General features: G+C 37.6%; 2 protein-coding genes across 2 annotated transcripts; both read right to left on the minus strand.

Moving 5' to 3' along the window:
• Positions 1 to 722: 722 nt before the first annotated feature.
• On the minus strand, positions 723 to 5,872 carry LOC145787440 (exportin-5-like). The gene has a single exon (XM_082599185.1). It carries the CDS (start codon positions 5,733 to 5,735, stop codon positions 2,232 to 2,234), a length of 3,504 nt encoding a protein of 1,167 aa, XP_082455311.1. The 5' UTR covers positions 5,736 to 5,872; the 3' UTR covers positions 723 to 2,231.
• Positions 5,782 to 14,329, minus strand: LOC145787441 (PEST proteolytic signal-containing nuclear protein-like). The gene is made up of 5 exons (XM_082599186.1): positions 14,210 to 14,329; positions 9,147 to 9,313; positions 8,020 to 8,097; positions 6,117 to 6,172; positions 5,782 to 5,920 (listed from the first exon to the last, which is right to left on the minus strand). The coding sequence occupies exons 1-5, from the start codon at positions 14,229 to 14,231 to the stop codon at positions 5,782 to 5,784; spliced, it is 462 nt and encodes a 153-aa protein (XP_082455312.1). The 5' UTR covers positions 14,232 to 14,329.
• Positions 14,330 to 14,586: the final 257 nt, after the last annotated feature.

Here is a 14,586-nt window from a genome sequence, read left to right on the forward strand (position 1 = left end):
GAAACCATGACCACAAGCCATTTCAAGTACGCCAATCAATGGCGGTCCATACTACTAACAGACCCACATTACCCCATAGTAGCCTATGTTTTTCTTAGAAGTGTCTTGATTTGGGACCCAAAGATCCCATTGGTACCGGGCCCAAAAAATACGTTGCTCAAGCGCATGACCTGATATCCGAACCAGAGCTGCTTGACCGTCGGTTTTTTCGTGGACAGAGTCAAGTTCTAACTAGGCTATCGAGGCAAACTATACTCAGTGTGCTGCAACACCAGAATGTCTGATGGGCATTGCAACATCCTAATGAGCTTTCCTTTACCCCAACTGTTTTTCTCACCAAGTTCAATGACAAGACTTCTATGGCGTTTTGCGGAAGAAAACTTGAATGGAACAGTCAAGTGTCAGCTATGAGATGAAAGTGCCATTTTTTAACTCACAAGTTCTGATAATTAAAAATACGACGTAATCTAAGAAAATGACGTGCACATGTAGCCCAATCACTGCTGTGCTGGTCAGAGCACTTACAACTCAACGTCAGATGAGAGGTGACTAAACTTTTTCCGCGACCATATTCAAAATATTAGGCCATTAGGGTACGCAAAAGGCAGAGCCAAGTTTGAGAAAATACATATATCTTACATAACCCTCGTGATATCACTTCCAGTCTGTTATTGCTGTAAGGGAACGTTCAAATATTACGTAACGCCTTCGAGGGGGAGGGGGTTATGCAAAGCGTTACGTTAGCGTCAAATTGGGGGGGGGGGTTCAAGCAAAACGTTACGTAACGCTTTCGAGTACGGAATGGTAGTTTTTTGTGCTGAATTCGTACTGAAAAAGCGTTACATGGGGGAGGGGGGGGTCAAAAATTGGGAAAAAAAGCGTTACGTAATATTTGAACGTTCCCTAATATAAAAAAATTAATATTTAACGTTTTCCGTTGAAATTTTACATACAGACTAGATACGGCACAAAAAATTTTGCGACAGAACCGGTCACCGATAACATCTATCAAGGTTTTGAAATGGCGTAAACAAAGTCTCAATTAATACGTGATTATCTCAATTAGCTTTGTATTGGGTTTGAGATTAAATTCATGTCGTAATTATATTTAATCTGACGTCATTTTCGGTTCAAGAGATTACTCACAGAAAGGGAGATCTTTGACACAAACCAATTCGATTGGATGAGCCAAGAGAAAATAATTAATCTTTAAATTTGAAGTGGTTATGTAGATTTATGGTGTAATTTCTACCCGTTTGCATAAACGGTAAGTTCGTCTTTTTTCACTTTCAGCCAGTTTCCTTAAGATGATAAATTCTGCTACATTAGGCATCAGCACGTCTTTAGTTTGTATGAGGTAGCAGTGGAACTTGGTTGGTCGTAGAAGTAGAAATTTATAGGTGGTAGTTTACCACTAAACCTGTTAAATCAACTCAATTTATTAACAGAACTGGTTGCCAAACACAGTAGGCACTAGGCAGGACTACATATAATTCCCCAACCAAACAGTGGGAATTATGCAATTGCGCTTTGACAAGTTTCAAAACAAAAATAATTTTCGTAAAGTAAATGCCAAGCCAACGCAATGGTTCAGAGCTTTCCAAACCGTGTGTCGCAATGAGGTTGCAAGAGTGCCGCGAAAGTCTAATCACTTAAATGTTGCAGTCGCAGCGCAGCAAGGCTGCAAAGTGTCAAATTTGTTAAGGGAGCATTTGCTTTATGTTACAGTAGGCCACTATGAATTGCAAACAATCAACTGCGTTAATCTTGTTGCAAAAAAGAGATACAGATGTTTGCAAAAAAGAGATACGTTCAAAAAATTCTAAAGCCAGTTACTTCAGTTAGTCGACAGTAGATACTGTATATAAATATAGCGACAATTATTTGCAATGTGAATTCAAGTAGACAGGAGTTTCCATCTTGTTATCACGCTCACATTGCAGTGAAAGTATATGATTTTACTGGCAGACACTGATTAAACAACCGTTTATCATCATGTATAATTTGTTCAACCAAAAGGGTTCAACGTAACAGCTTCGACCAAAACGTTAGTGAAAGCCAAGGATATATTTCAAAAAACAATGACGTAGAGAAGCAATGCGCCAATTATAAAATTCTATGGTGTGCCGTAGATAAACAAAGTTTGAAAACCGCTACAACAGCTGCTGCTCTTTGTATGGAAAGTGTAGAACTAATGTGTGGAAAAAATCTGCAATTCTTCATCTTTAAACTTAAGTATTCCCCACACAGGTTTCTTCAGTCTGCATTCTGTGCCTGCGTCGTGGAAACAGTGGCGCAAAAACTTCCGTTTTTGAAATAACTTCAAAGTGTTGAACAACGCGGAGGTCAATGCCTTCATTCACAAGCTTCTTGAAGGAAAGTCTTTTCTGTTTGTAATTGGATGTGTCAAACTCAGTCAGAAAAAGTTTTACTTCTTCCATATTAATTTTCTGCAATATAGACTGAATGATTGATGCTATAGTTTGCTCTTGTTGAGGCTTCAGTGCGACAATCATCTTTACGGCAAGAGATGTCAGCCTAGCTTCATAAACCGAATTATCACCATGCCTTTTCAACCCGTACATAATGGCTTTAAGAACAAATCGGGCAATTTCTCCATTAAATAGTGCACATCGGTATTGAGTTAGCCGATGCAAAAGAGGAAATAGAAGCTGTGTCGCCTTGCAACATGACGTTTGATCATGCCAGGCTAAACATATCAAAGCACTCACTAAAACGTTTTCACACGACGGGCTATCAGCAATAGCGATACCCAGGGGCGATAAGTCAGCAACGTGACGATGATTATCAAACGATTTCATGGAGGTACTGTCCATTGTGTCGCCGGAAACGCAATTTTGTGAATTTTTAAAAGAACGCTTTACGATACAGAGTGATATTAGAAGATCAAAGTACTCCCGGGTCAGTGATAAAAGAAGTTGCTCTTCCACAACTTCTTGTTCTTCTTTCTCGTCATCATTGCCTACGGCACCACTTTGCAATCGACTAGGAGCGTTCTGGTCGTAGGCCTTCCAAGCTGGCTGAAGTTTGTCCATCACACACTGACAATATCTTTGAAGCAATGGACTGCACACATTAGTGACAAGTTCTTCAGGGCAAAATTTGAAAAATGGGGTGATAAATTGTCGCGCCAAGGCTTTCAACCGCAAAGGAGATAAAAACTCGATATTGCTAAGCACTTTAAGAGCTACTACTTGTTCTAAACGCTCAGTGTGGTAAAACGGTGGACCCGAAACGGCGGCAATCAAGCCAAGGATTTGATAGCAACAATCTAATTTACGAACGAGAAACGTTTGAAGGTTTTCCCAGTAAATGTACGGCTTTTCCCCAGTCTTATGCTTTTCCGTCATCGAGCTCACCTTCAAGTGAGAGAGTAATTCAATTTTCATATCATCTTTCAAGCCCAAAGCGCGAAGGTTTTCGGGATGTATAAATTCTTTAGCTTCGGGAGCCCACATAGCTGTTAAGGCGCGAATCAAGTTAGCAACATGACCAAAAGCCCCGTTTAAATGTGCGATGCATGGATTCACCACAGATGAGTGTGCTTCTTTTCCGTTCTTGCGAGTCTGTGATCGATGAACGACTATCAATGTGATACTGATGTAGTAAGATATATCATATCTTAGCTTTGTACTAGGAAGTAGTCTGGCGCTTGCTTCGTTAAGAGGAACTATTCCCATCCCGATTGCATTGGCAAAATCTTTTGCGCTGTTTAAACAGTTCAGAAACTCTGGAGACTGAATGATGGGAAGAGTTGTCTTCATTATATCTGATATTAATAGACTCTGCCGAGATACATCATCCCACTCCATGCAAATCGAAAGCAAAGCATCGAACAACGCGACCCTTTCAATTGATGACAATTTACATGGAACTTCGTTAAGCCTTTCTTGAACGAGGATATTGAAGTATTCAGCAAGATGAACAAGTATGTTTGAAAACGACTTGGCTAGGTGCACAAGAGTCACACGTAGATGAGTTCGAAGTTTGCGAAACGAAGGTTGAAATTGTTTGTTAGAATCTGTTGAATCTGTTGTCAAGTCCAGCAAGACAAAAATATGGTCAATAAGCAACTTAAAGTAATATGTGGGATTACTTGAGAAAACAATCACTTTGCACAGGGCTGTTGCACATGACAAGCAAGTGTAGAGTGTGACTGGATGATCTGTTTCATGAGATATAAAAGCCTTCAATATCACTTCACTGTGTTCGATGGGCAGTAAATGAGTTTGGCTGTGATTTTCAGCAGCAAGAACGACAGATCCCAAAACTGTCTCTAAGAAACTTAGCACTCCTTCGTATCGTACATTTTTTTCGTCTTCGCTGTCATATTTACTGTATAGTTGAATTTCTGTGTATTGGTAACATTTTTTCAATGACTCTATAGGTAAAGTTAATGTACAATAGCGCAGTAATTCTACCATGTTTCCCCTGAAATTCTTCAATAATAACCCCAATTCTTCATCGTCATTTATATCTCTTTCTTCAAATCTGGAATAAACGTTTTTCTTCACTAAGTCCTTGCAGATGCTTTGAGCAGCAAAATCTACAAGAAGAGGCAAAGTTTGACGCAATGTATAGTCATTGCGAATGTGTTTATGTTGCAATAATCGGGTCCAGCAATGGGAAACCGTATACGAAACACACTTACTCTCGTGAGTAGTTAGATAGAATAGGAGCTCTAGAAAACGCTTTCTGCTTTTCAGTTCGTTTGTGGATTCCTGAAAAGATTTATCATCCCAAATGCTGATAAGAAGAGAGTTTAAAGCTGAAACTACATTTCCAAGAGTACGCAAGAGGACAAGCCTTTCTTGGTTGAACCTCTCCAATCCTGAAGCGAGTCTGACAGCGGAAGCTAGTCTTTCAACAAAAAGATCATCGGTAAGCTGAAGCAACATCTTCCGTTCATAAGCTCCTCCTTTCCGGGAGACAATGATCAACAAACACTCAGCCGCGGCTACTTGGCACATTTCCGATTCACATAGGAAAAACAGTGTTTCTAGCACCCCCTTATCCAGAAAAAGGAATTGTGGTTTCATCCAACCCGCATAGGCTTCCACAGCTGTGACAGCACGTTCTACAAAGCGCACATGACCAACGGAGCGGTCAACATTAGCCAAAGCAGCTTGTGCTCTCAAGACTTTCAACAAAAACTTGACAATATCCGGTGAGAACAATAACAGAGTCTTTCTCAAGTCTCTTCCTCTTGACTTGTTTTCAATGCTATCAAACAATACAACATCTTCGGCTAAGGTTTGAAGCATGGAAACCATTATCTCCGTGGTTCCTAATGTTTCTTCACCACAGTAATGGCTAGTCACCTCATCAAGCATGCTGGGCCAATCCTGAGGCCAAACGTGTTTGACAAGTTCATTTAAAATGCTCGCAAGTGTTGTTTTGATGTAAAAATGTTCGTCAATAGAACAAGACGATATTGTAGCCAAAAGTTGAGACTTGACAGAAGATCGTTCCTTATTGGTCATAATTGACCAGTGCGAACGAACCCTGTGCTTGATCAGTAACAATCCATAGTGTCGTACGTTAGGAGGTAAAGAAAGAGTGTTAAGTAAGTAAAAGCCAATCTCGGCACATCTTTTGTTACATTTATAAGATTCATACAGTCTGAGGGCCTCAAAACGAGTCGTATTGTCGGCTTCGGGTTTTGACAACGCTTCCAAAACCCCGCAAACAGCTTTCAGTTCTGTTACTTCCATGCTTTAACAATAAGTGTCCTTTGTACGGTAATTGAGCAGAAAAGTTTTATTCCTTAGCTTGTGGTTTTTTGCTATCAATCCTCCCAAGCAAACTCTGTTGTTGTAATTCCCAGGACTTTTGGTTGTCAACAAACCCTAGTTTTCCTTTGTTGAACGAGTTCGGGCCAGCTGATGTAGGAGTATCTCTGAACAAACAAATCAAGTTAAAACCAGCTAAGACCGATAATTCTTTTATTTCGATTTTGTACAAAACGTTTTGATTCCATACCTTAAAAAATGCAAAGAAATGGGTATAAATTCAAATTTCAAGAGATAGTAAAAGCAAAAAATTAATGCCTACATCTACTTTCAACCAGTAAAAATCAAGTTATTTATCATCACCTTCCTATATTTTTCATTCGCATGCGCGCTTCCATTGGCATTTCCTCAGGTTCACTCTGTAACAATTAGAAATACCCAGATCGATTAATATTTCACAAGCACAAGTTGGCTTGTTTGTTTAGGTGAAGCGCAGACAAGGTGTGGACTGTGGAGACATTTCAAAAAACTTCCACGAATCATAAGTAAAAAAAAAAGATTTTAAACTGTGTTTCACTTTTTTAAAATGACTTAAATTATCGCCATGTCTTCATTTCACATGCACAGCTGTACAGATTTGAAATGTAGAGCTAAAAAAAGCAAATGAGCAAAACGGAAAGGTATCAGTAACTCAAACAATTCCGATAACAACAAACACACAATAAGACACGCAATATGGAGCTCTTAAAAAGGCTAGATATTGGATAGTGGAACCTCATTGACACGGCCTCTCATGATCTGTACGCACGACGCACGTGTAAGATCAACAAGGTATAAACCAGAAAAAAGCACAAGACATATAACAGTAAAAGGTTGTAACAATGACAATGTAACTTGTGGATTTCTATAATCCAAAATTTAAAAAGCCAAACTGGTAGAACATCCATAGAAAATGAAGGGATGTACCAGCAGACATCTATAGGATTGGCCTATGATTTAAGAGAAGGATCTACAGAGGATACAAACTGGTATCCATAAATCAACAAGTAAATAAAAAAAAGCAAATCAGTATTCAGTAATCTCTCAAGTACTTGTAGCTCCACACAAAGTAAAAATTACATGACTTTGACTCTTTTTTATTTCTTTAAAGATAATGTCCAAAAAAACATTTCTAACTGCGGACAGTGGTCAATGTTTCAATCTTGCGGATCCCTTCGACGCAGTGAAATGGAAGTAGAGACTAGAGTTGTCTTGAAGTTTCGGATGAGATGATGGTTTTTAAGTTTTAATAAGCCCAGTAAGAATTGATTTAATTTCGGACTTTAGTGAAACATAATTTTCCCGCTAATTAAAAGGTATAATTCAAAAAATAATAATAAAAGAGTAAAAATCATATCATTTTTACTTTGTGTGGAGCTTCACGTACTTGAGAGGTCACTGATATATGATTTAATAGCCTTGAAGGAAGAAACAAAGGATGATTAAGTCATCTCACAGAAGAAAATCTCTTCTCAGAAGAAGCATAATTCATGAGCTAAAAGATTATTTCACAGATATCGGAGAAAAAGTGAGCTGTTATGCCCTGTAGCAGTACACCAGTACAGGAGTAATTTGGGTTTTAAAAACGCACTTTGAATAAATCACATTGTTTGATGGTTCTGCTATTTTGCATTCATCGAAAGCAGGCTTGACCATGATAAAAAGCATGCGACTGTGTCAGACAATGTCAATCCGTCAATGACGGAGCAGCATTGCATAGTCTTTTGCTAAATACTGTAGTGTTGCATCTGCTACTGTATTACAGTACTACATTGAATAGTGTATTTCCTGCAATTTCACTGTGTGTTCTCACAACGGAAAGATAGTTATCGTTGCATTTTTATAACTGTTTAAGGCAATTTCATATCATGTGGAAATTCATTGTAAATTGATAGCTAGTTTCATGAAACTTAGTTAAGTCTGTGGACTTTCTCCACAACAGATGCTGTAAAGATCTCAACAAAAGTATAGAACAGATAATTTTTATGATATTTTTAAAAATTTATTCATTGGAATTTTATACTGAATTATGTTTTTTACTAAAAACAAGTATATTAATTCTTCTTTATGCACAACAAAGCGCAATTCACTTAAGATCTAAAATTACTTCTATTCGGTGAGTGTCAGTTCTATGAAATTGTATCAGTTTGAAATTGTTGCCAGTATGAAATTGTGTCAGTTCTATGAAATTGAAAGAACAAATAATGGTTGTTGCACATAAACTTACATCGCTACTTTCATTGAATAGAGCAGCTGCTTTTTTTGATGGGGCAACTACTTTGATTTCTTTCGTCTTTTCTGGTTTCTGAAACAAATTTTGCGTTGCATAAAAACTTAAAAAGTAGTAACACACCATGTGAAACCATTCTACAGCACTGCATGGTGATAATATAAGGAGCCTTGGATAAAAATAGGAACACTAAAATATCGGGACAACATGATTCTTTAACTTTTCTTGTGATGTGGACATTTGTAGGGTTATCGTGAAAGTAAAAAATAGTCAGAAGTGCAACAAATTTTCTTTTGTTTCAAAAATACATTCTCAGCCAACAAATTGCTAGAGCTAGACCTTGCTTAAAATTTTAAGCGCTAATATAGCGCAAGGTTTACTACACTGTAATTGTAGTATGAGATCTACCTCTCAGTACCAGTGCAGGCTGCTTCACTTAGATCATGTAAGCCGCACCTGCTTAGGTGGCATAGGGTGGTAGATTTTACGCTACAACGATTGTACTACTTTTTGTTATAACAATCACTATGACCCTCCAGTTGTCTACCTTCATTTTGAGTAAACAATCTCCAACTTCTATTATCCTTAATAAAAACACAATGCTTCGAAGAAGGAAAAATGAAGAGTGAAACAAATGAAGAGCTTAGTTCTAAAAATTCCTAAGTCACATTTGCGAAAATCAAGTTGACTATTGCTAAAAAACGCTTGCAGTCGCGTAAGTCCACCCGAGCAAACTTGGCGCTAGAAAAAGTGACTGAGTGCCCGTGCGCCAGGTTGCTTTTTTGTTGCAACTTTGCTCGGGTGGACTTACGCGACTGCAAGCATATCTTAGCAACAGTCAACTCGATTTTCGCAAAATGTGACTTAGGTACTTTTAGAACTAAGCTCTTCAAATGCTAATTTGAACAAGAGAATAATCCAAACAATTATAACAAAGTAGAAATAATGGCTGATCATACAAGAATTTACTTTAAACTTTGGTCTTAAAAAAAAACAAACACAAAAAGCATCCATTGTCAAGCAAAAAAATTATATATCTTCTAATCATCAACTTCGCTTCTGTAATAAAATGAAATGCATAATAATAAAATCAGTACCGGTAGAAAAATTCTTGATTATCTTACCGAAGCCAACTTAATTGACAGTTGTCCTGTGGAAGACGTCTTTACAGTTTCAGTTTTTTTCGATAAATTATTTTTTCCAAAAGAGAGAGTAATTTTTTTCTTTACAGGCTCCTCACCATCTTTTGGATTGGATGATCTTTTGACAGAGGAAAGAGTTGAGGCAGAGCCTAGCGCGTAAAAAACTGTCTACCATAAAAATGTGCTAAATAACGCGATATGAAATGCCATGCAACCATTGACATAATATTAGAGGCTAGTGGTACACAGAAAACGTTCATGGTATGTATCCTTTCAATGTTTAATCAGCATATAAAAGTATTTCAGTAAGATTCATAAAGAGTGATTGCAAACTTATCTCTAGAACAAAAATGAGTGTGACTACGCTACTTCAATATTTGCTGGTTGAAAACTGAAAAATTATTAACTTTCAAAACACAAGCTTTGTGCCACCTATGCTTTGGTTAGGCCAGAGCAAAAACAAACTGACAAGAAAGGATGACACATACAATAGCCTATGGCTGTAAACCTGGTATTCATTTCATGGACACACTGTTGGGTGCTGATCATTCAAACTATTTACTGTAGTAAATGAATTAAAAATATTGACACTATTAAAGAAAATATTTCAATTAACTTTTTTTTTGCAAGGACAAATTCAGTGGCAACCTGTTAAAATAGAAAGTGGCTGCATTTACGGCGCCGTAAATACAGCCGTTCCATGCCTTCTTTTAAATCTTTACGTTGCTTTTACTATGCATGCGCGCTGTTGCTGGAAAAAAAGTGCGTATATAACTTTTAAATTCAACTGTTTTTGCCAAGTGAATCAGAGGCGCGCGCGATCTTTGTCTGGCTCGTACTCGCAAGGATATGAGTTCGATCCCACCGAAAAGCAATTTTTTTTTTGAACTTAATTCTAACCCGAAGTGACTCAATCGTTAGGCTACGTATTATTGTGGCAGTTCAGTTTAATTTGTTTTTAGTTCTGACCATCACAACGAAAAAACAGTATATGACAAACATAACAGAGGTATAGAAAAAGGTAGAAGCGACAAAACACGGACGTTATAGCGTGTATGATAGCAAAGCAGGACAATCAGTTTAAAATATGGCACGGTTGCACGGTAAGTTTAGAATCTTTTTTTTTACTCATTTTAATTGTTAAAGAAAAAAAACTCACTAGCCTTTTTTTTCTCTTTGTTTTAAATTTAAAAATAATTGTTAAGGTGTTACGACGACGCCACGGTTACGACCGTGCCATATTTCAAACTGATTGTCCTGCTTTGCTATCATGCACGCTATAACCTCCGCGTTTTGTCGCTTCTACCTTTTTCTATACCTCTGTTATGTTTGTCATATACTGTTTTTTTGTTGTGATGGTCAGAACTAACAACAAACTAAACTGAACGGCCACAAAAATGCGTAGCCTTACAATTGAGTCACTTCGGGTTAGAATTGAGTTAAAAAAAAAAGATGACCTTTCGGTGGAATCGAACTCAAATAGTCAAGTGGGGTAAAAAAAAATAGTGGGGTTATTGGGGTAAAAAAAACACTCACCATCTCACATCTAAAATGAGTAGATATTCACTCAAATTTTTTAGTGTCTGTTTAAGTGGTCTCTGGTGATTACTTTGAAGGGTAGAGGAAAAAGATTGGATTTGAAAAAGAAGAGATATGTTAAATGGAGTAAATATGGCCAGCAAAGGGTGCAAAAAAAGGTTCGGAGGAGTTTATTAAACGTTTTTGTTAAATTTTAGTGATAGGTAGTATGAATGTTTTAATGTTATATTGTGAGTACTATGTTGTAAGGCTACTAGATGCAACAAAGACTGGGGCCTCTAAATGTTTGTGTAAATTATTATTGAGGTGCTTTTTTTTACCCCAATAAAATTTGTTGATTTGGGGTAAAAAAAAAACAGTGCATTTCATGGAATGTTTTGGCTTTGTATTGGTGTTATGTCAACTGCCAAGCAGTAAATCACCAAAAAATACAAACACAAACGTCTGGATGCATCAGTGCCAATGTATGCATGTGTTATGCACAATCAATTGATGTTCGTTGGAATTGGGGGTCCGAGGTTAAGGTTAGTGTTGGGGGTTAGTCAATCAATAGCGCAGATTGAGAGTACAGAGTGATCCATTGATCAATAGTGCACAATACATACAATCATACATACACAAACTGTTGTTTTATTTCCTGTCTGGTGTTTTTTAGTTGTATGTTTATTTACAAACTGCTGGTTGATTTTTTAGGATTCACGATCCGCGAAATTTAATTGCCCACTCGCATGTTCAAACTAAAGCTGCATATAAAATTCAGGATGGCGTGCATACTGCATAAGTATACTAGACACAATTTTTTGTCTTGCTGCTGTTTTTATTACAGAAATGAGACTTTGCGATTTCACAATGTGTATTTTAATAGAAATTGCATACAAAATTGTGGGCAAAATCGTTTACATTATCATTATGACCCATCCGGTCGGTTTCGACTATGGGTTCAGCAACTCTCACAGTCACAGTCTTTGATGTATGAGTTACACAAAACTTCTTTCCTCTGATGGAGAATCATTTACACTACATATGAAATCAATAGCAAAACATATGAAATCAATATTATAACAATAAAGAAGAAGAAGCTGCTATACTAACAGGTGCAGGCCTCGAAATTTGTACTTTTTTCCGGCGGTCAAGCATGTCCTACCGGACTGGCCCTTTCAGCGGACATTTAATATCTCAACCGGACATATTTTTTGCATACGTAGATTTTGCACAAAATTACACTACAGTATTGTGTAGTCGTGTTTGTAGAAGATTTTCTACAACAGAATAACTCTGCAATGGTTGATGGCTTAATTAACCGACCCTGAAGTATACTGGAGCAGATTGCTTGCAAATAAATCAGTGCGTTAATGACAGTCGTGTAATGACGCAATAAACACAATTGAAAACAACAATCCAAATTTCCTTATTACAAAAGCAACTACGATCACTTATTCCGTGGTTTTCGCGTTATAAAATCGTTGTGCCAAGCGATTACTGCTGGCGCGGGGTCGTAAATCTCCAGCTCAGGACCAATAGTGTTAGCCCTCAATGGTGTTAGTGTTAAATTTCTATCAGTATCAGCGTGAATAAGGTCGCCACATTCGCCTGTGCACGTGCGGAACCCAGCTGAGACTTGCTTCTCTGTGACGTTTCTTTTTAACAAACGATCAATGTAACGCAATAATCCTAATTGTTAAAATTAGAATACACATCCTGCCGGAAATTTCAGACAACTTTATTTCAAGGCAACATTGCAAGGCGTTGAAATGATGTAAAAATGGCTACTTTTGCCATCAGCTCGTTAACAACGCTACTCTAATGTGATCTTTAAAGCAATTGCCTGTACTATTAATTGTTTCAGCTCCGTATTTGTTCGCGTTAAACAAACAATTGTAACAATTCAAATTTAAAATATATTTTTGCTGCATTAGCTCTATTTTTGTCAAGAATTTTGCGGCGGTCATTTATGACCGACCAATGAGTCGGCTTCGGCAGACATTCAAGGTCATTCCGGAGGTCATGTCCGCCATGACCGCCGGAATTTCGAGGCCTGAGGTGTTTTTTTACCCCATGAAAAATTTTTTTACCCCAAAGCTAGGGTAAAAAAAAATTCAGGTATTTTGTGCATAATTTTCAAACCAGTTAATGGATTTAAAAAATTTCTTTGGGGGATGATAGACATACATGGTCTGTATATTGTGACCAACTTTAGTGGTCATACCGTACTTGATAAGCTAAAACCTTTCTGAAAATTTTTTTTTCTACCCCACTTGATTATATCCTTGCGAGTACGAGCCAGACAAAGATCGCACGTGCCTTTGATTCACTTGGCAAAAACAGTTGAATTTAGAAGTTATATACTCACTTTTTTCCAGCAACAGCGCACATGCGCAGTAAAAGCAACATAAAGATTAAAAAAAGGCATGGAACGGTTGTATTTACGGTGCCGTAAATGCAGCCACTTCTGTTAAAATAACAGGTCACAAATCTAAAATATGTATATAGGCTACTAAAAATTTGAATATGTTTTGATTTATGGCAAGGTATGTATACAGTTTCCACTGGATAGCCTAGTGGATATATGATAATACAGGCCTCGAAATTCACGGCGGTCATGTCCGCCGTCACAGCATGTGATGTCCGCGGGAAGTACCATCTAGATCGGTCATATTTGTCCGCCGAGAAATAGAGATACAAATCGTCATTGCATAGCACGAACAATTGTTGCAACTTGGGAATATATTATTTCCCGCGGATGCTAGCGCGTATCTAGAAAATGTGAATACTGTATCCCTTAGCTTCCATTCAAGCAGGAAAAGTTTCGATTTTTACGTTGCTTCAACGATTGGTGACATTGAATCAACGTAACAAAGGTGAATTCTTCGCTAAGAACCGATGGGAGTTACCGGTACTTTTACAATAATCACACGCAACTTAATTCAAGTCTTACGTTACAATGTCTGGATTTGATCTCCGAGTAATATTGATAAGGCAAGGTTGGTTACAAAATTAGATTAAAATACGAGTAGGCTATTACAGCAAGATCCAACAAAATTTGTTGAGTTAAGTTTAATAGTAGCTTTAGTGTAGAAGTTTTCCGACTCGTGCCCAGAGCATTGTGACGCAAGAAGCCATACGACCTCGTTCGGTGGAAGTTAATCAGTTATGCGGCGTATTAGCAGCTACACGGCGCTTCGGCTCTTCAAGCGCACGTCGTTGGTCTAATGAAAGCTTTTCAGAGTCAGTGACTTTGCTGAAATTTTAAAAAGCTTTCTAAACCGTAGCTATAGTTCTCAAATGGCGAAGAATTATCAAGATAAAGTGATTAAGCATGACGAACGACGCTAAAACTGGTATGTCCGCCGTGAGACTTAATTTGTCCGCCGAGATAGCTGTTCAGACCAGACACGTTTGTCCGCCGTCAACAAAAACGAATTTCGAGGCCTGATAATAATTTCAACTAAAATTAATAGTAAACTACTAGTATATACTACATTTCATAACCTTTCCAGCATACTCACCCTTTTCAGACTTGCTGGACATATTGTGGAGATATCAAACAACAGAATAATGGCAATTGTTCAAACACAACTGTTACAAACTATTGAAAGCCACAGATATGCAAAAGCTATATCATAAACTGGAATTTAAAACCACTGTTTAAAGTTTTTAACACACGATTGTCTAGTCCAGTGCTTAGTAAACTTTACAATATCGCATACGGTACTAGCAGAAATGTTATTGCCTTCGGTATACCAGTCAATATCATATATCTCACAAAAAAAATGACATTAACAAGTCCTTGGTTTTACATGTCTATAATTTGCAAATTCACAAACAGTCTTTCACCGATATATCACCAACACTGTGCCTGTGTGATTTACCAGTACTGATTTTA

This window comes from Aplidium turbinatum, chromosome 18 (assembly GCF_918807975.1).
Source record: "Aplidium turbinatum chromosome 18, kaAplTurb1.1, whole genome shotgun sequence".
NCBI classification, from domain to species: Eukaryota; Metazoa; Chordata; class Ascidiacea; order Aplousobranchia; family Polyclinidae; genus Aplidium; species Aplidium turbinatum.